At 42.5% G+C, this 19,706-nt stretch overlaps 3 protein-coding genes across 3 annotated transcripts; all 3 read left to right on the top strand.

Moving 5' to 3' along the window:
• The first annotated feature begins 64 nt into the window (after nucleotides 1-64).
• Nucleotides 65-3,085, top strand: LOC139407802 (signal recognition particle 9 kDa protein-like). The gene is made up of 3 exons (XM_071151664.1): nucleotides 65-385; nucleotides 867-935; nucleotides 2,290-3,085. The coding sequence occupies exons 1-3, from the start codon at nucleotides 314-316 to the stop codon at nucleotides 2,401-2,403; spliced, it is 255 nt and encodes an 84-aa protein (XP_071007765.1). The 5' UTR covers nucleotides 65-313; the 3' UTR covers nucleotides 2,404-3,085.
• Nucleotides 3,086-6,187: 3,102 nt separating this feature from the next.
• On the top strand, nucleotides 6,188-12,640 carry LOC139407169 (epoxide hydrolase 1-like). Its single transcript, XM_071150686.1, has 9 exons — nucleotides 6,188-6,417; nucleotides 7,751-7,944; nucleotides 8,044-8,224; nucleotides 9,838-10,056; nucleotides 10,200-10,329; nucleotides 10,539-10,753; nucleotides 10,882-10,990; nucleotides 11,127-11,249; nucleotides 11,443-12,640. Exons 1-9 carry the CDS (start codon nucleotides 6,201-6,203, stop codon nucleotides 11,645-11,647), a joined length of 1,593 nt encoding a protein of 530 aa, XP_071006787.1. The 5' UTR covers nucleotides 6,188-6,200; the 3' UTR covers nucleotides 11,648-12,640.
• A 1,401-nt stretch (nucleotides 12,641-14,041) lies between these two features.
• Nucleotides 14,042-15,271, top strand: LOC139408038 (transcription factor 23-like). The gene is made up of 2 exons (XM_071151867.1): nucleotides 14,042-14,332; nucleotides 14,576-15,271. Exons 1-2 carry the CDS (start codon nucleotides 14,042-14,044, stop codon nucleotides 14,711-14,713), a joined length of 429 nt encoding a protein of 142 aa, XP_071007968.1. The 3' UTR covers nucleotides 14,714-15,271.
• Nucleotides 15,272-19,706: the final 4,435 nt, after the last annotated feature.

Below are 19,706 nucleotides of genomic sequence, written 5' to 3'. Positions count from 1 at the left end.
ATGCGTGAAGGCCTCCGTGAGTGTATAGCCATGAGTGTAAAGCAGCAAAGACTGGGCTTCTCTCTGGAGGAGTATCATGTCTCGTAGCTAAGTAGAATATTTTCTAGAATTACGACATACCTTGAACTCCACAGCATTGTGCTCTGTGATTGGTCTTCAGAAGGCTCGTCCAATCGCAGACGTTTATATACATCGGTTCTTTTCTACCTGGTAGTTCGCTGATGTGGTTTTTAAGAAGTTGGTAAACCTAACCTAACCTAAGGCCGTCTTCAACAGTTTTTCTTTTGGAATTGACTTCTTATGCACAAGGATTATGCCTTATTATCAAACATGGGAAGAGTTCGCCCGTGCAGCAGAAAAACTATATCTGACAGCGCCAATGAAGGTAACCATGAAGTTTAAAACTTTATCAGCTACAGGAACTAGCTAACGTTACCTAGCAACATTTATTTAGTAATGGTTATGTCACAGCACAAATAAATGTGTTAGCCCATAATAACCATCACCGCTGGAGGGCCATGCAGTCTCGAGGAGCAGCCAGGATAGCTAACTACTGTTAGCTACTTTGTTAGCGTGCCGTTTTCAAGCAATGCAAGCAGTTTACGAGAAGCCAACTGTTAACGTTAAAAATGCTGGCGAATGTGAATAGGAAGGAAAAAACTATAAATGGCCTAATAGTAAGGTTAGTCAACTGTTGAAGTCTGAGAACTATTAAGATAATCAACCACGTTGTAATACATGTAGCTCTGTTTGTTGCATATTATTTAAATTCAATACAGGTTTAATTAAGGTCTTTTCAGTTGCCTTTGTTGAAACGAGTTAGCTAACGTTTGTAAAATATTTTCTTCTCCCTCCTTTTAATGCAGGTCAGGGTGGTTCTCAAATACAGACACTGTGATGGTAACCTTCGCATCAAAGTCACCGATGATGCAGTGGTATGTTCAAGAGAACACGGTCTGTTCACGTCTGTTTGTATCCTACATTACACTAACCACTAGTCCCTGTAAAGAATCAGAGAGCGGAAGACTTACCTGTATCTAACATGGAGGCTCAATATTTCCGAACAGTCCCATTACAGGTCAGAATGTTGAAATCACTTTCATTTGGACTGTATATACAAAAGCACCCCTTCAAATTAGTAGCTTCAGCTATTTCAGCCACACTTGTTGCTGACAGGTGTATAGAATAGGGCACACGGCCATGCAATCTCCAGAGCCAAACATTGGCAGCAGAATGGCCTTACTGAAGAGCTTGGTTACTTTCAACGTGGTACTGTCATAGGATTCCATCTTTCCAACAAGTCAGTTCTTCATATTTCTGGCCTGCTAGAGCTGCCCCGGTCAACTGTAAGTGCTGTTATTGTGAAGTGGCAACCTCTAGGAGCAACAATGACTTAGCCGCAAAGTGGTAGGCCATACAAGCTCACAGAAAGGGACCGCTGAGTGCTGAAGCACGTAGTGTGTCATTTAAAAAAAAAATGTAAATCACCTGTCCTCCGGTGCAATACTCACTACCGAGTTCCAAACTGCCTCTGGAAGGAAGTCAACACAATAACTGTTAATCGGGAGCTTTATGAAATGTGTTTCCATGGCCGAGCAGCCGCACGCAAGCCTAAGATCACCATGTGCAATGCCAAGTGTCGGCTGGAGTGGTGTAAAGCTTGCAGCTATTGGACTCGGGACCAGTGGAAGCTTGTTCTCTGGAGTATTGAATCACGCTTCACCATCTGGCAGTCCGACGGACAAATCTGAGTTTGGCGGATTCCAGGTAAACGTTAACTGCCCGACTACAGTAGTGCCAACTGTGAAGTGTATTGGAGGAAGAATAATGGTCTGGGGCTGTTTTTAGTTCCAGTGAAGGGAAATCTTAACGCTACAATGAGACGATTCTGTGCTTCCAACTTTTTGGCAACAGTTTGGGGAAGGCCCTTTCCTGTTTAAGCATGACATGCACAAAGCGGGGTCCATACAGAAATGGTTTGTCGATCAGTGTGGAAGAACTTGACTGGCCTGCACAGACTTCTGACCTCAACCCTATCAAACACCTTTGGGGTGAATTGGAACGCTGACTAAGAGCCAGGCATAATCCTAATCACGTTTGGAACCATATTCCTGATTTAACCGCTAGGCTTAATGGGTAATATGACAACACCACTGTGGAGCTCTATTAGGCAAACGAAGCAGTTGCTTAAGACTTTTGAGACATGTTTATTTATTTTTTGTATATAAAATATTTGCCTCATGTCTGTTTCCCTCTACCTAATCCACGACTCATTCTGTTCCATTGCAGTGTTTACAATACAAGACGGACCAGGCCCAGGACGTGAAGAAGATCGAGAAACTGCATGGCAAACTGATGAGGCTTATGGTGTCCAAGGAAAGTGGTGCCATGGAAACGGACTGAACCCCTTAGTTGTGTTAACTCTCCTTTGAGTCTGTACTGTGGTTTGTTAATATTACAAACAATGGAAGAGAACAGAGCTGGAATGACTACATTGGATCGTGAGAAGGAAGGGAGGGGAAATGGGAGGGTTGGTGGAATCAAACATGAAAATGGCGAGCGTAACCTTCGGTGCTCTGAAGAGGTATTTGCTGGAGTTCTTTTAAAGAGCTTGTATTTAATTTCAGTTTTAAGATGGAGAGACGCATGTCTATTTATTTATATGGTTAGATATATTTTTGTTATGCTTTTTTAAAATGTCCATTTCCACAAAGAGAAATGTTCATGACCATGTTGAGGTGACCATGAATGAAGCAGGTCCTTTTGATTGCTAGTTCAGTGAAAGAACAATGCCTCCAATGCCACTTAGTCAACTTTGCATATTATTGCATTACTCAATAAATGTTTATATACCTCAACAGCCAACATCTATCAACTTTCTGAAAGATTGACATTTAATCATACATTAAAATCAATGTCTCCCCATATCGCTGCTGATCAAGCTGCCATAACGGCCCTCCTGAATGTCTTCAGATTTATCTTTATTCATCAAGAATGCCAGATTTTTGGACATTATTTAATCATTTAATAATTTGTCCTCAAACCAGGTCACTAGCTATGTAGGTTTTCATCCAATTGGCAACAGATTTTCATGCAAATATTTGTAAATCTGCATAAAAACAATGTCCAATTTCCCACCATCCATCAAATTCAATCAAATATTTATAAAGCACTTTTTACAGCAGATGTTCAAGTGCTATACAGAAACCCAGCCTAAAACCACAAACAGCAAGTAATGCAGATAAGACTGTGTGTGTGGTGAGAGTGCAATCTGAAAGTATTCAGACCCCTAAAATTGATTAAATAGATTTTTCCCCCTCATCAGTTTACACAATACCCCATAATGACAAAGCAAAAGTAGTTGTTTAAAAAAAAACATTACATTACATAAGTATTCAGACCCTTTACTCAGTACTTTGTAATCACTGCATTAGGTGATTCAACAGTCTTGAGTCTTCTTGGGTGTGACACTACAAGCTTGGCACACCTGTATTTGGGGAGTTTCTCCCATTCTCTGCAGATCCTCTCAAGGTCTGTCCGGTTGGAAGGGGAGTGTCGCTGCACAGCTATTTTCAGGTCTCTACAGAGATGTTCGATTCGGTCCGAGCTCTGGCTGGGCCACTCAAGGACATTCAGAGACTTTTCCTGAAGGGACTCCTGCGTTGTCTTGGCTGTGTGCTTAGTGTCGATGTCCTGTTGGAAGGTGAACCTTCGACCCAGTCGGAAGTCCTGAGCGGGTTTTCATCAAGGATATCTGAACTTTGCTCTGTTTATCTTTGTCTCGATCCTGACTTGTCTCCCAGTCCCTGCCTCTGAAAAACATGATGCTTCCTCCAGATGTGACGCTTGGCATTCAGGCCTCCAGAGAATCTTGTTTCTCGTGGTCTGAGAGTCTTTAGGTGCCTTTTGGCAAACTCAAAGTGTTCTGTCGTGCCTTTCACTGAGGAGTGGCTTCGGTCTGGCCACTCTACCATAAAGGCCTGATTGGTGGAGTGCTGCGGAGATGGTTGAGGAACTCTGGAGCTCTGTCAGAGTGACCATGTTGGTCACCTCCCTGACCAAGGCGCTTCTCCCCCATTTGCTCAGTTTGGCCAGACGGCCAGCTCAAGGAAGAGTCTTGGTGGTTCCAAACTTCTTCCATTTAAGAACGAAGGAGGCTCCTGTGTTCTTTGGGACCTTTAATGCTGCATACATTTTTGGTACCCTTCCCCAAATCTGTTCCTTGACACAATCCTGTCTCGGAGCTCTACGGACAATTCCTTCGACCTCATGGCTTGGTCTTTGCTCTGACATGCCCTGTCAACTGTGGGACCTTATATAGAAAACTGTGTGTCTTTCCAAATCATGTCCAATCAATTGAATTTACCACAGGTGGACTCCAATCAAGTTGTAGAAACATTTCAAGGATTATCAATGGAAACAGGATGCACCTAAGCTACATTGAGTCTCATAGCAAAAGGTCTGAATACTTATAAGGTATGTTTTTTTTATATACATTTGTAAACATGTCTAAACCTGTTTTTGCTTTGTCATTATGGGGGATTGTGTGTAGATTGCTGAGGATTTTTATTTATGTAATCAATTTTAGAATAAGGCTGTAACGTAAATGTATAGTAGAGTCAAGGGGTCTGAATACTTTCTGAAGGCACTGTAGTGCACAAATACATTTTGTGGTTAAGTTCCCATGTACCGATTAAAAAAAAAAAACACAAAAAAAAAATGTATTTATTTTTTAAACATGTTAAATGGGTTTCCATCGCTTTTTTGGCTGTACCGATGGTTCTCTCACAATTTGTTGTTTTGCGTTATATGGCCATCAGCACGCAGATACATAGCCTACATGATGAGATTATTATGGATTATTTTATTTGTCAAACGGCAGCCAAGCATCGATGATCATGTCACCAGAATAAAACCTTCACAATTTTTTGGAAAGGAGCATCAAGCTCATCACCTTGCCCTTTCACCACGCTGTGAAGTTCACAATTGATTTAATCTGTAGCTTTCCTGATGAGTCGTAGTGGGAGGACCACACATGTCATTGCTTGACTCCCAAGTTTACTTCGATATGATGATGGTTATATCAATATTTGCGCATAAAAGCGTTTCCATCGACTGTTCTCGCATGATTGATTTAACTAACACAAATAGATCCCACCTTGTGTAGCATGTTTTTTTGGGGACATTTCAAGATTTAATGTCACATCCACAAGTACAGTGAAATGCCTTTCTTGCAAACTCTAACCCCAACAATGCAGTAATCAATAACAATATAATATTAAAAATAAGGCAGAACAAAAACACAAGCGATATAAATAAGAAATAGGAACACGATAAAGTACGCAAACATACTATATACAGGGTCAGTTCCAGTACCATACGTACAATGTGCAGGGGGGGGTACTGGATCTATAGTTCTATCAGATCATTTCCTATTATTCTGTACTTAAATCCAAGACACTCCATTTAGTATGATATGTTACATTTCGAATAGTATGTATTCATTTGTGGATGTCCACCGCGCATTTCGTATGATGTTGCGAATTTGCAAAATGTATATATTACGAATTTGAACTAGGTAGCTAATGTTAGTTAGGCTAGGGGTTCAGGTTAAAGCTAGGCTTAAGTTTAGGAGTTAGGCTAAGGGTTAGCTAAAAGGGTTAAGGTAAGGTGAAGGGTTAGCTAACATGCTAAGTAGCATGTAGTAAGTAGTAAGTGGTTGAAAGTCGCTAATTAGCGAAAATGCTAAAGTCGTCTGTAGATGTTAGCTAGCATGCTATCATCAAGTAGTTGCAAAGTAGCTAAAAATTAGTAAGTAGTTGAAAAGTTGCAGAAATTCTAAACTTGTCTGTGATGAGATTCAAACTTGTAACCTTTCGGTTGATAGACGTTCGCATTATACGCCCTGTATCCATCCCGACCAACCACCCTTTTTGCATTAAGTAACCACCTGTCTTACGTAACCATACCAAACATAACATATCATACCAATTTGAGTGTCCCGGATTTACTCTTACTATGTTACGTCTAGTCTGAGACCAGGCTGCAGAGCTATATATATGTATAAGGTAAGGGGTAAGGTGACTAGGCAGGATTTTAGATCAACAGAATAGCAGCAGCTTATATGATGATTGTGTGTGTGTAGAGTCGGTATACATTTTTATAACGTTCATAATAGAAATAGTCTATGTAGAACAAACATGCTTCTGACATGGAGAATACGGAATCACGTCAGCTCTATTCGTGGAATTTCTATCTGCAAAGTTCGAGAATGTTTGACAACTGAACGTGACCAAAATTTGCACTGGTTTGAGTCCAGTAGACAAGAACTACATTTCCCACGAACCACTGGTCTCTTTCGACACTGTAAACTGGCGGACGGGAGAATTGACACGGCATCTTGTGGAACAGCAACAAGTAAGATTAACTCTTGCTTTTAATAATACCTGAAAGAATAGCGCTAAAAGTATTCTTGGTCGATATGTCTTTCTTATCGATAATGTATTAATCGATCATGTAGGATATTGAGACTAATGAAACACATTTGAAAGGTGTAAAGTTTGGATTGTTGTGACGAAATATCGGTGCGTGCATAGAAATGGAATGCTAGAATTTGACAAAATAATATTAGTAGGCCTATGTCCCCTTAATTAAGTATATTTTGGGGTAATTTGGTAACCATTTTGGAAAGCAGTGCGTACGGTAGCCTACTTGTTTATATTGGTTATTGTAGCATATCCATTGTAGGCCTACCCAACTGTTATCTGAAATATATAAATATGTTAGGAATGATCTGTGAATAGATTCAACATTGAATACGCTTCATACCGTACTTGTAATTCCAGTCATCTCAATGCAATCTTTGTTTTTCAATTGGTTGCCTGTCTAGTCAGATTAGTGCATAACTGGACCTGTTTTTAGGAACAGCTGCAGTATTGGACAACAATCAGGCATAGCATAGCAGAGCAGACAAGTTATGTTGTATTAACTATGCATGCCAAGTTGCCACCATTGTAAATGTGTTGCCCTAGGCATTTTGAAGTATAACCTCAGTCAGCTCTCATCACAGGCCTGTTTTTGCTGGTTGCCATCTGCTTGTTCCAGAAAAAGTTTTTGTCTGGGCCCCCATGGAGGGATCTTCTAGGGCTCACTACTTTCATTTTATAATTTGTCATCAGAAGATTTCTGATTTGCTGTATGGATATATTTATATAACTTTCTGTCAGGTGAAAAACAAGTTGTGTCTATCTATAAAGAGATGCTCACAACGAAATCAGATCTATGTTTCTAAGTTCTCCATGAAAGTTATGGTATCAGAGGCCGGCTAGAGAAAAGCTTTGTCATGCATTTTGACCCCAATGAATTGTTACTATGGGACCTTGTCCACTCCATTCTTTACCTAATCCTTTCAGAACAGAATTCTGTGCAACAACAGTGCTCCAGTACTTTTGTTCTATTTTTCACATTGTCTGCTAACCGCTGGTCAATTGTCATAATTTTTCAGTAGCAATTTGTTTGCATAATGGATAAAGTAGTCAAGTCTGTTGTGCTGGTAACCATACATTTCAGGTGTTGCCGATGTATTTTTCTGTTATAAATGACATGATACACATAGCCTCCAAACAAAAACTATTCATTTACTCACTACTAAGCATTACATATAAGGACAGTGAATGGCATTATGAAAGGCGTGCATTGTAACATGTCTGCTGTCCCCGATTTTGTTTATTCTGTTCACTGGGTAACCCAGAAGGCAGTACAATGTTTACAGAGATTCTGTTAGCCCTGGTGGTGGGAGGAGTGGTCTACTTCCTGGTGCAGAGGAGTAAGAGGCATCAGCTGAAGAGTGAGGATGGCTGGTGGGGGGAGGGGACTCCCATGGCTGGGGAAGAAGATCTCAGCATTCGCCCCTACACAGTCCAAACAGATGACGAGGAGTTGGAGGTGAGGTGGGGGATTATGGGCCTAGAGGGCCGAGCTCTTAGAGAGTTAAGGCTTATGCAACAGTCTTTAGTTTAACCTCATGCTCAATGCTCCACCCAGGACCTGTACAGGCGAATAGACCAGACCCGACCCTTCCCCTCTCTAGAGGACAGCCAGTTCAACTACGGCTTCAACTCCCACTATCTGCAGAAGGTGGTCACCTACTGGAGACGTGACTTTGACTGGAGGAGACAAGTGGAAAAACTGAACAAATTCCCACATTACAAAACCAACATTGAAGGTGAGATGGTGTGTAGAGATGGATCAGTTATGTATAGAACAAGATGAGACTGAACAAGCAGATCTATTGGCTGCCAGTAAATATAACATAACTAACTAACTGTATCAAGCAGACCACCATAGTCCCTGTGCCCAAGGAAGAGAAGGTAACCTGCCTAAATGATTACTGCTCTGTGGCACTCATGTAGCCATGAAGTGCTTTGAAAGGTTGGTCATGACTCACATCAGCAGCATCCTCCCGGACACCCTAGACCCACTCCAATTCACATACCACCCCAACAGATCCACAGATGACTCAATCGCACTCCACACTTCTTTTTCTCACCTTTTTCTCCACACTTCTTTTTCTCAAAAGGAACACCTATTTTAGAATGCTATTCATTGACTACAGCTCAGTGTTCAACACTATAGTATCCACAAAGCACATCACTAAGCTAAGGACCCTGGGACTAAACACCTCCCTCTGCAACTGGATCCTGGACTTCCTGACGGGCCGCCCCCAGGTGGTAAGGGAAGGCAACAACACGTCTGCCACGCTGATCCTTAACACTGGGGCCCCTCAGAGGTGTGTAACTTAGTCTCCTGCTGTACTCCCTGTTCACCCATGACTGCGTGGCCAAACACAACTCCAAAACCATCATTAAGTTTGCTGACGAGACAACATCACCGACAACGATGAGACGGCCTATAGGGAGGAGGTCAGAGAACTTGCAGTGTGGTGCCAGGACAACCACCTCTCCCTCAATGTGAGCAAGTCAAAAGAGCTGATCGTGGACTACAAGAAAAGGAGCACCGAACAGGCCCCCATTAACATCGACGGGGCTGTAGTGGAACGGGTCGAGAGTTTCATGTTCCTTGGTGTCCACATCACCAACAAACTATCATGGTCCAAACACACCAAGACAGTCGTGAAGAGGGTACGAAAAAACCTTTTCCCCCTCAGGAGACAAGATTTTGCATGGGTCCCCAGATCCTCAAACGGTTCTACAGCTGCACCATCGAGAGCATCCTGACCGGTTGCATCACCGCCTGGTATGGCAACTGCTCGGCATCTGACCGTAAGGCGCTACAGAGGGTAGTGCGCACTGGGCCAAGCTTCCTGCCATCCAGGACCTATATACTAGGTGGTGTCAGAGGAAAGCCCATAAAATTGTCAGACTCCAGTCACCCAAGTTATAGACTGTTTTCTCTGCAACCGCACGGCAATCGGTACCAGAGCGCCAAGTCTAGGACCAAAAGGCTCCTCAACAGCTTCTACCCCCAGGCCATAAGACTGCTGAACAATTCATAAAACCGGCGCCGGACAATTTACATTGACCCCCCCCCCCCTCCTCCGTTTTGTACACTGCTGCTACTCGCTGTTTTATTACCTATGCATAGTCACTTCGCCCCCACCTACATGTACAGATTACCTCAACTAGCCTGTACCCCCACACACTGACTCGGTACCTGTGCCCCCTGTATATAGCCTCGTTATTCTTTTTGTGTTAGTCTGCTTGGTAAATATTTTCTTCTTCTTGAACTGCACTGCTTGTAAGTAAGCATTTCACGGTAAAGTCTATACTTGTTGTATTCGGCATGTGACAAATAAAGTTTGATTTGATGATGTCTCAGGCATTGATGTCCACTACGTCCATGTGCGGCCCAAGAACCTCCCTGAGGGCGTGACTGCTGTGCCTCTGCTCATGGTGCACGGCTGGCCAGGCTCTTTCTACGAGTTCTACAGGATGATACCCCTCCTGACTCAACCCTCCAACCCAGACGACATCGTGTTTGAGGTGGTGTGTCCTTCCATCCCTGGGTACGGCTTCTCCGAGGCTCCACATAAGAAAGGTAAGTGGTTAGAGTCCTGTCTGAGGTTAAGGGTCACATATGCCCAGCCTATTGAATCTAACAAAGCATTTCTGCCAGATGAACATTATATTCAGTGACTTTATATTCATTTTCTCAAATGAATGATTCTGTTTATGTTGCAGGTTTTGACTCGGTGTGTGCGGCCCGTGTGTTCCACAAGCTGATGAAGAGACTGGGCTTCCAACAGTTCTATGCTCATGGAGGAGACTGGGGATGGATCGTCACTACCAACATGGCCCAGCTGGAGCCCAAGTAAGACAGACAGACACAGAAATATGGCCAGATCTTATCTTAAGCCATGGGAGACATATCCAATATTATGTTTGCCTCCATATTTATGGGATTTAGAATGCATGATAATGTTTTATGGGTGAATGAATAGGAAGTGAAAAAGCCTCAGTTTGACTCAGATTCAATGTTTGTTGTACTTCATCTCTCCTCTCTGATTTTTTTCGCCCCAGAATAATCAAAGGCTTACATCTCAACTTTGCTCCCCCCTCCAAACCGGGCCTGCCCGTGGTTCTGTCTATAATGCTGGGCCGCAGTTTCCCCAAGCTGTTTGGCTTCAACGAACACGACATTCAGCGCATCTACCCCGTTGTGCAGAACCTAGTGGTGGAGTCTGTCAAGGAGTCAGGATACATGCACATCCAGGCCACCAAGCCTGACACTGTGGGTAAGAGATGGAACCAGTTTAGAAGGGGAAGCGTTCTGGGCTACACACAGCTTTAACTGTTGCTTCTGTATAGACCAGGCCCAGGAATAAGAAACTGTGCTGTATCATGTCTGATCTCTTTCTATTAGGTCGAGCGTTGAATGATTCTCCGGTGGGTCTTGCTGCCTATATCTTGGAGAAGTTCTCCACCTGGACTGACAATGACTTCAGGAACCTGGATGACGGAGGACTTACGAGGTAGAACGTCTTAGACCTGAACCACAGCCGTTGTTGTAGAATAGGATAGTTGGTTAGTATTCAAAAGGCTTCTTCATCAGATTACCATGTCCAGTTTTATGGTCTTTGTTTTTTTGGCACCTCTCTTTCCTTGCAGGAAGTTCAGTCTGGATGACCTGCTGACCAACGTGATGATCTACTGGACATCTGGCTGCATCATCTCCTCTATGCGCTTCTACAAGGAGAACTTCAGCAAGGGTCTTGACCAGCCACACTCAAAGTCAGTGGAATGTTGCTATGGAATATCTGTTTGTGCTGTGTAATATCTATGTTTGTGCTATGTAATAGTCTAACTAGCACGAGGAGCTCCACCTTCAGAACATAAATAACTTTGTCCTGGTAAGTGATGCTATTGAAGTAGAAAGGACAAACTCAATTTATGTTTTGCACGTATTCACTCCCTCTCTACCCAGGATGCCAGTGCACGTGCCCACCGGTTTTGCCTGCTTCCCCAACGAGCTGATGCACACCCCCAAGCTGTGGGTGCAGCAGAAGTACCGCGAGCTGAAGACCTTCACGCCCATGGCCCGAGGAGGACACTTCGCCGCCATGGAGGAGCCAGAACTCATGGCCCAGGACATCCAGAACTTCACCAAGATGCAGGAGAAGATGAAGTGATCGCTCTGCACGTCTGCCTTTCCTGTTTACCAAACGGCACCAGATGCTAGGTCAGCGAGCACTGGTATTACAATAGCAGTGACATGTGAAGTTACTTCCTGATAAACCCATAGAGAGAATCCTCTGCCATAGCTGCCTTTTTACACACATCTGGAAATGATTCTAGCCATGTCACAGATCTGTTTGTGCTGTTTTGGCATGACAACGACCATATGACTGTCCCTCCAGGATTCTGCGATCGCAACTCGATCACCGCACTATTTCTGCTTAAAACAGTAAAATCATTGCAATATTATCGCATAAAACTGACCCATCACCGCAGTACAAAAATAGGGCTTGCAATTTCAACCAATCACCGCACATTTTGCTGCATTATGTGGTTCAATCAAGCCACACGTCAACAAACTTTTCCCCTGATCAGCGCATTTCCATGACAAATTGGACAAAATCATTGCATATTGCCAAGCAAGCAGAATGTCAGAATTGCTCCAGCAAAATCAAGCATTTTTGCCTGCAAATATCACAAAGGATCCCCATGAAATCCTGGAGGAAGGATATGTGACAAGACTACACAAACAGATCTGTGACCAGGCTAATATAGTACAGTAAAGCCTCCCAATGACTACTACCAATGAGATGGGGAAGAAAAGTGTTCCTCAACTTACTCTCTAGTTAGGAAATGATCCATGGACCAATTGAGAAGAGTGAATAGAAGACAATTTCGTGAAGGTTGTTCCTGAATCAATGTTGAGGAGAGCACAGATAGTTATGTTTTGATTACTGGCATAGTCTAGCTCTGAGTGGTTATCAAATGATGGACAAAATATCAGATATGTTTTATTTTTTGCAATAGTTGCCAGAGACTGAAATGTGTGTTTTATTCTGATCACCTGTTCTGTTGTTATTTACAATGTTATAGCATTCCATAAATAGCAGTTTGCATTTATTTCAGAAACTAATCTACAAATTATATTAATAAACATTTAAATTCAATTCTTGTTCTGTCTTTCTGCTAATGTCTATGGAATCACACCTAAGATATGTGGCCTTGGTCCCCATTCAAGGTTTAATACCCAAAAATGGTATGATGATGGTACCAAGTGCAGTACCATCCTCCTAGTTGTCTATTATGGCAGGGAGACCGGAGGTTCCTCCAGCTGCTGCCAGGCCCTGGTGTTTCCCAAGCCCTGTGTCCTGCCCTGGGCCACCCCATTACTCTGAGGCTGCTCCCCTTGGCAGAGCACACCCGGGGGAGGTGTGGGTGGGGGAGATAAGGGCCGCTTGAGATCCCCACAGGACCTCACCAGATAAGGCAAGGGGAGGGAAAGAGAGCCGGAGAAAGAAAGGGATGGTGGGAGAGGGAGGACATAGGACCACGATGCGCAGCGGAGAAGCTGTGACTGGAGATTGTTAGAGGGGCTGGGGAGCTGCGGTCAGAAAGCAGGCGAGCTTTGGGTCTCGGTTGGTTTTCAGTAGGGTGTCTGGGTGGCTGGAGCTGGTTGCTCTTGAGTTAAGTGGACAGTCTGAGGGCACCGCAGCCACGTAGGGATCCTAAGAAGTGGGTGAGTTAAACCTCTACAGAACACAGTAGATGCACACCTCAGGGTTATAGCTGGAAAGTAATTAAGTATTTGGAAGGTCCTCTCAGCTTTTGTTCATGTTAAGTAGCTCTACGAAATGAAATTGTGAATTATTTCTGAATTACTGAACTCCTTTATTGTTGATGTCTGGACAATGTTAAGACGATTTACGTTAGGTATTTGCAGATTCAACTTTACACATCAGATCTTGTGGTCAGTGGTGGGAAAAGTACTCAATTGTCATCCTTGAGTCAAAGTAAAGATCCCTTAATAGAAAATTACTCAAGTAAAAGTCACCCAGTAAAATACTACTTGAGTAAAAGTCTAAAAGTATGTGGTTTTAAATATACTTAAGTATCAAAAGTATAAATCATTTCAAATTCCTTATATTAAGAAAACCAGATGGTTTGACGGATGGCACACTCCAACACTCATTTACAAATGAAGCATTTGTGTTTAGTGAATCTGCCAGATCAGAGGTGGTTGGGTTGACCAGGGATGTTCTCATGTGTGAATTGGATCATTTTCCTGTCAAAATTTAACAAGTACTTGTGGGTGTCAGGGAAAATGTATGGAGTAAAAAGTACATTATTTGCTTTTGGAATGTAGTGAAGTAAAAGTTGGCATAAATATAAATAGTAAAGTACAGATAGCCCCAAAAACATTTAAAGTAGTACTTTAAAGTGTTTTTACTTTACACCACTGCTTGTGGTATGGAAACTGATTTTTATAGCGCTCTCTGGCTCTTTAAATGTTACATTAATTGGTATGTCATTTATTTCTCATTTACCCTGTAAATGTAATGAAACATGTAATGAGGTCTGGGGGTGTGACGGGTGTGCAGCCCAGCAGGGCTATGAAGTCCCAACACTCCCCAGAGAACGCGGCCAGGGAAAGGAGCCGTGTACGTAACCTCCGCCAGGCCTTCCACAGCCTGCAGGCAGCCCTGCCCTCCGTCCCCCGTGACACCAAGCTCTCCAAGCTGGACGTCCTGGTCCTGGCCACCGACTACATCGCCCATCTTACTGAGACCCTGGACCAGGGCGGGGCTCTATCTGAACTCACAGTGCCCCCCAGGGCAGGGGGCTACCTCCACCCAGTCAAGGTTGGTGACATCAAACTACCTGGGTGCTTATCTTTTTCGTTCCTTGGTTATCATAGCTTATAACCTTGATCTGTCCAGATGCTCAGTTAAAATCAGACATGAATTGTAGTGTAACAGCACTGTCCACAGCAGGCATTACTAATTCTTACATTATCTCTGACATTCACAAAGAGTTTTAATTTGGTATGACTTATTACAATCATACAGACTAACTGAAGTTTAACATGTCTCCTGTCCTGACAGAAGTGGCCGATGCGCTCCTTGCTGTACTGTGGGAGTGTGGGAGCACTGCTGTCAGCCAATCAGAAGCCAGCATCAGGGGAGGCGGAAACACATCCACTGACCCCTACCCCAGAGGTCGACATGGACCAATCCGTTTAGGACTAGGAGCGTTGAAAAACAATATATCCAACTGTGATGCTTATGAAACTGCAGCGAATGGCAATGTAATGTATGTGCTGAACACGGAAACACCTAGAACAATGTCAAGATATAAATCAAATACACCAAAATCAAAGGATCGCTTTGATTAGCACATTAAATCACTCATTTATTACAGAAGCATAAGTCACTACTTGAGAAAAGTGTGTGAAATATTTGTTAGGGACAGATCTAAAATTTACTGGGGGAGGGGCTGGTCCAACTCAAGGTGTCAAAAAATAAATGCACCCTCTCCCAAACATAAAACAATATTTTCACATGACCCTCCCATTGTACTGAAAAATAAATTGAACACCCTCCCCTCTCGTAGAATTAACTCTGTTATTAATACGACCACAAATAACCGTTTATTAACGGGGATGTCGACTGTGCCACTTTAGCATGCTTTTGTGGCACAGTCGATGCCATGCAGGACTACGGGCCAGAAGGTTGAGGTAGTGTTTCCTTACACTACGAAGAGATCTGGCTGCAGACAATGATCAGCTAGGGGGAAATCCGATTTTCAACATTTTGATGCCGTAGTTATAATTATATAAAATATATGCTACAAATTTTCCACCAACAGGTTTCTGTGCCAATGCACCACACTACCGATAAACAAAGCATACCGACTTCAATATTAGGGCGGCACACAATTGGCCCACCGTCGTCGGGTTCGGGTTTGGCCATGCTAAGACGTCATTGAAAATAAGAATTTGTTCTAAACCGACTTGCCTAGTTAAATAAAGGTCAAATAAATAAATATCATGGTTTCTGTTTTCAACATAATAAATAGACTAGATAAATATCGACAAACAGAACATTTCCCACCTTACCTTGTAGGCTTATCCAGATTCGATGGCTTGACAATCTCCGAATGTCATTTAACTTTTTGGTGTTTTGTAACAGATGTCTCTTTCCATTCAGCAATTGGCAGCTGCACAGTTTGGATTGATTGAAGGATAAATGTTATTTGTAAATATTTTAAAAGTGACCCGGATTGCACAATAAAGTCAGGGACTTATTTCCATTGTGGTTCCTATTTTATTTTATTTTTTTACATTCAAAGTAATATTCCAGTGATTTATTTTGTGTTTTCAGCTTTAAGATGAATTAAAGTTGATCTCCTGGATTTGTTTAATTTTTAGTGGTATAGTTGTATTGGGGGTTGGAGTGAAAGGATGGACAGATTAACAGAAAGGGAGGATTGTTGTGAGAATATTTGGCAACCATGCATTCAGCTGTGGAGCCCTGAGTACTAGTCCAGATCTGTGCTATTTAAATTTTTAACCCAAATTCTTATTTTCAATGACGGCCTAGGAACAGTGGGTTAACTGCCTGTTCAGGGGCAGAACGACAGATTTGTGGATGAAAATGCAAATCCTTGTCAGATCGGGGATTTGAACTTGCAACCTTTTGGTTATTAGTCCAACACTCTAAACACTAGGCTACCCTGCCGCCCTGATATAATGACTGCTTTAGAGTAAAAATGTATTCAAACAGCAGACAAACATTACTAAATTGATGTAATTAACTTTATGTTATGGCTTTGTTTGAGCTATCAAACATACAGCGAGCTCCAAAAGAATTGGGACAGTGACACGTTGTTGTTTAGGCTCTGTACAACAGCACTTTGGATTTGTTATGGCATTTTCATCCATATCGGGAGATTCGTTTAGAAATTAGAGCACTTTGTCACTTTTATTTTAAATAAGAATAGAATATGTTTGTAAATGCTTCTTCATTAATGTAGATGCTACCATGATTACAGATAATCCTGAATGAATCCTGAATAAATTAGACACAAATATCACACCCCCAAGACATGCTAACCCCTCACCATTACAATAACAGGGGAGGTTAGCATTTTTTGGGGAGGGGTTTGATGTGTCTAACTTTGACTCATTATTCAGGATTCATTCATGATTATCTGTAATCATGGTAGCATCCACATTAATGTAGAAGTGTTTAGAAACATATTCTATTCTTATTCACAATAAAAATGACTCCAAAATTACACAATACATTTACCATTCATTTATTTTGGGCACAAAATAATCTGAAACAACCAAAATGAAAAGCAAATGCCAACAAATTTGTAGTCTCACAAGCTTGATGTAATCATTGCGTGCTATGAAATTGCAAGTGCTTCTACACTTGCATTGCTTGCTGTTTGGGGTTTTAGGCTGGGTTTCTGTACAGAACTTTGTGACATCAGCTGATGTAAGAAGGGCTTTATAAATACATTTGATTGATTGATTGAATATGGGACCAAATACAAAACTTGTTACTACTTTAATACACAAGTGAATTTGTCCCAATACTTTTGGTCCCCTAAAATGGGGGGACTATGTACACAAAGCTGTAATTTCTAAGCAGTTCACCCAATATGGATAAAAAATACCTTCAAATGAAAGCTGACAGTCTGCATTTAAACCTTGTGGTCATTGTATCATTTCAAATCTAAAGTGCTGGAGTTATCGCCCAGAAAATGTACACTACCGTGAAATCATGAGGCAATTTCAACATTTCGTCAGGAGAGACGTGGTAGACACATATTTCATATTCTGATATTGACCAAGAAATACACTTGTGACAAACACAATGCACAATAATTTCAACTCCACTAGCACACAGCTAATGTCTAAACAGACTGTTGCCACGTATTTGTGCTCAGGCAGACAGAAACCGCTTTTGTTGGCTGTAACATGGACGAGACCATAGAAGCATGGTCGTCATTATGTCTCCCCCTTGAGCAACATGGGCTCAGGTCCACAAGAAACGGTACAACGTTCAAGGCTAGCTCTATAAATCTGTTGGGGGGATCTGATAAACCCCCCCCCCCCTTCACTCTCATATTAATGGCTAATTTGGACCTGCCAGAGCTGTGCTACTAAGCCAGGGGTTACGGAGGGAAAGGAGAGGGCAGACATTGTGGTGAAAGAACGTGGGAATGCTAGACAGACAGTACTGCCCAACGTTCCAGCATTCCAACTAAGGTTATTCTGAAGTCGAAATCTCAGTGGATAAAGCCGACTGGCCAGGGAGGATCTGTTGCATTGGGCAATATAATGAATGAGTATAAATTTGAATTCTCATATACTCATTTTTAATGGCAAACCTATACTGCATGCCAGGTCATGGATTCTCTAATTATATTATTTAAATGTACCAAGTGTCCTCAAAGTGAGGGTCATCAACTAACAAACTTGATTTAAAACAGCCCTTTTGGCTTGAACCGCAAACAGATCTTTAGGTGTGAGTGAATGTGGATATTTGTGCCAATAAACCCCTATAACCCTGATCTCCCTTCATGTTAGGAGATAATTGTTTCTGTATCTCCAGCTCATTATATCCAGTACACACTGATTGCTGGGTAAATTTATGAAGCTTTCTGTCCAGTTTCCCCTCGTTGGCCTGGCTTAGCTGGAACTGAGCAAAGGAAGTGGAGAGGGCAGACAAGGAGGAAGAGGAGTAGGGAGTACGGTTAAACTCAACAACTTGGTCCATGAGAAAAATAGAGCGTTTTTAATATACAAGACATGTTGATGGCTTGATCCAGGGAAAGGTCCAAGAGAGGTAACTAAGAGAGGTTCATAATACATACAACATCCCCTTCTGTCTAGCTTCCTTCCTGCTTAAAATGTGTAAAATCCAAGTTTATCTACCAACTCAGTAGCCTTGTGATTTGAGTGTCTGCCCTGAGTTTGGGAGTTCAATCCCCGGCTGACTCATACCAAAGGGACCGGCTGACTCATACCAAAGGGACCTCTGCTTGGCACTCAGCATTAAGGACCTATATTGGGGGTAAGGCCCTGCGATAGACTACTGTCCTGTCCAGGTTGTGTACTTGTACAGCTGACTCAAACCAAAAGGGACCTGGTGCCTCACCTGCTCCTATGAACCGTTCTGGCTCGCACAAGCCAGGGCTCATACAAGGCTACTTACTTCAACTATTGAGGTTTCAGTCAGAGGCAACAATACTTGGCAACAGATAAGAGTTCCCTCTGAGTCTACCACTTGAATTAGCATATCACCAGTAGGAGGGACTGCAGTGGGGCTGAATGAGGGGCCTGGTGTGGTGGCAACAGACGGTTTGCGGTCATTGGCACAAAGCTGGGATAATAGTGTTCCAACATGGGGAAAGAGACGCCACAGGAGTGGCACATGACCCAGTGACCCAGAGTCAGAGTGACCCGCCAGAGAGAGAGAGAGAGGAGCTGAAAGAAGCAGGGAGAATGAAGGCTACAGGATACTGCAATGATAACAGCCCTCCCTCAGGATGGGGAAGGCATAAACACAAGAGGAAGGCCCCCACTCTTTCGCTCAAAATGAATGCTGATTAAACAAACCCTGCAAGGGCTCTATCAAATTGATGTACAAGAAACTTCTTCAAATCATCCAATCAAACATTTTATTTTCAAAAACAGAGCAACGACGGATCTTACCACTTACAATTCATTCACTTAAACATTTCATCTTGATAGGACAAATACATGACAATGTTGTGAAATAATGACCACTAGAGTGGTCAGACACAGAATTAGCCTCTATTGAAGACTCATTTCATGTTCGGTAGTGTCCAAAATAGAAAAAGGTACCACTTTTCCAATAGGGAAGCTCAGTTCTGTTCTCTTTTTGAAAACGTTCACTCCCATTTTGACTTAATGAACAGGACACAGACATTCTGTTTGGTGAACGAATGGAGCTCTACTCCAACCTGTCGCAGGTGCCCCTGTGTAGTGTGCTGGTAGGATGAGCCAATCAACATCCATGAAATCCAACAACATAAAAAAAAAGATTACAATACAGAGATCAAATGAAGGTCCAGGCAAAGCAGTGTAGTTGACCAAACTCCACTGCTTATGGTTTTGTGGAATACATACTAGGAATAATTCATACAAATGGGAGAACAAATATTGACAATAAATAGAGTCAGAATATTTATTATCGT

The sequence above is a fragment of the Oncorhynchus clarkii genome, chromosome 4 (genome assembly GCF_045791955.1).
Source record: "Oncorhynchus clarkii lewisi isolate Uvic-CL-2024 chromosome 4, UVic_Ocla_1.0, whole genome shotgun sequence".
NCBI classification, from domain to species: Eukaryota; Metazoa; Chordata; class Actinopteri; order Salmoniformes; family Salmonidae; genus Oncorhynchus; species Oncorhynchus clarkii.
This window is presented reverse-complemented; position numbering and strand designations above follow the sequence as displayed.

Excerpts from the sequence above, each read along its gene's own strand:
- LOC139408038 (XM_071151867.1), top strand. The coding sequence starts at position 14,042 with ATGAGGTCTGGGGGTGTGACGGGTGTGCAGCCCAGCAGGGCTATGAAG. Across the intron at positions 14,333-14,575 it reads GCTACCTCCACCCAGTCAAG|AAGTGGCCGATGCGCTCCTT; the intron begins GTTGGTGACATC and ends CTGTCCTGACAG.
- LOC139407802 (XM_071151664.1), top strand. The coding sequence starts at position 314 with ATGCCTTATTATCAAACATGGGAAGAGTTCGCCCGTGCAGCAGAAAAA. Across the intron at positions 386-866 it reads ATCTGACAGCGCCAATGAAG|GTCAGGGTGGTTCTCAAATA; the intron begins GTAACCATGAAG and ends CTTTTAATGCAG. Across the intron at positions 936-2,289 it reads AAGTCACCGATGATGCAGTG|TGTTTACAATACAAGACGGA; the intron begins GTATGTTCAAGA and ends GTTCCATTGCAG.
- LOC139407169 (XM_071150686.1), top strand. The coding sequence starts at position 6,201 with ATGCTTCTGACATGGAGAATACGGAATCACGTCAGCTCTATTCGTGGA. Across the intron at positions 7,945-8,043 it reads CAGATGACGAGGAGTTGGAG|GACCTGTACAGGCGAATAGA; the intron begins GTGAGGTGGGGG and ends TGCTCCACCCAG. Across the intron at positions 8,225-9,837 it reads TTACAAAACCAACATTGAAG|GCATTGATGTCCACTACGTC; the intron begins GTGAGATGGTGT and ends ATGATGTCTCAG.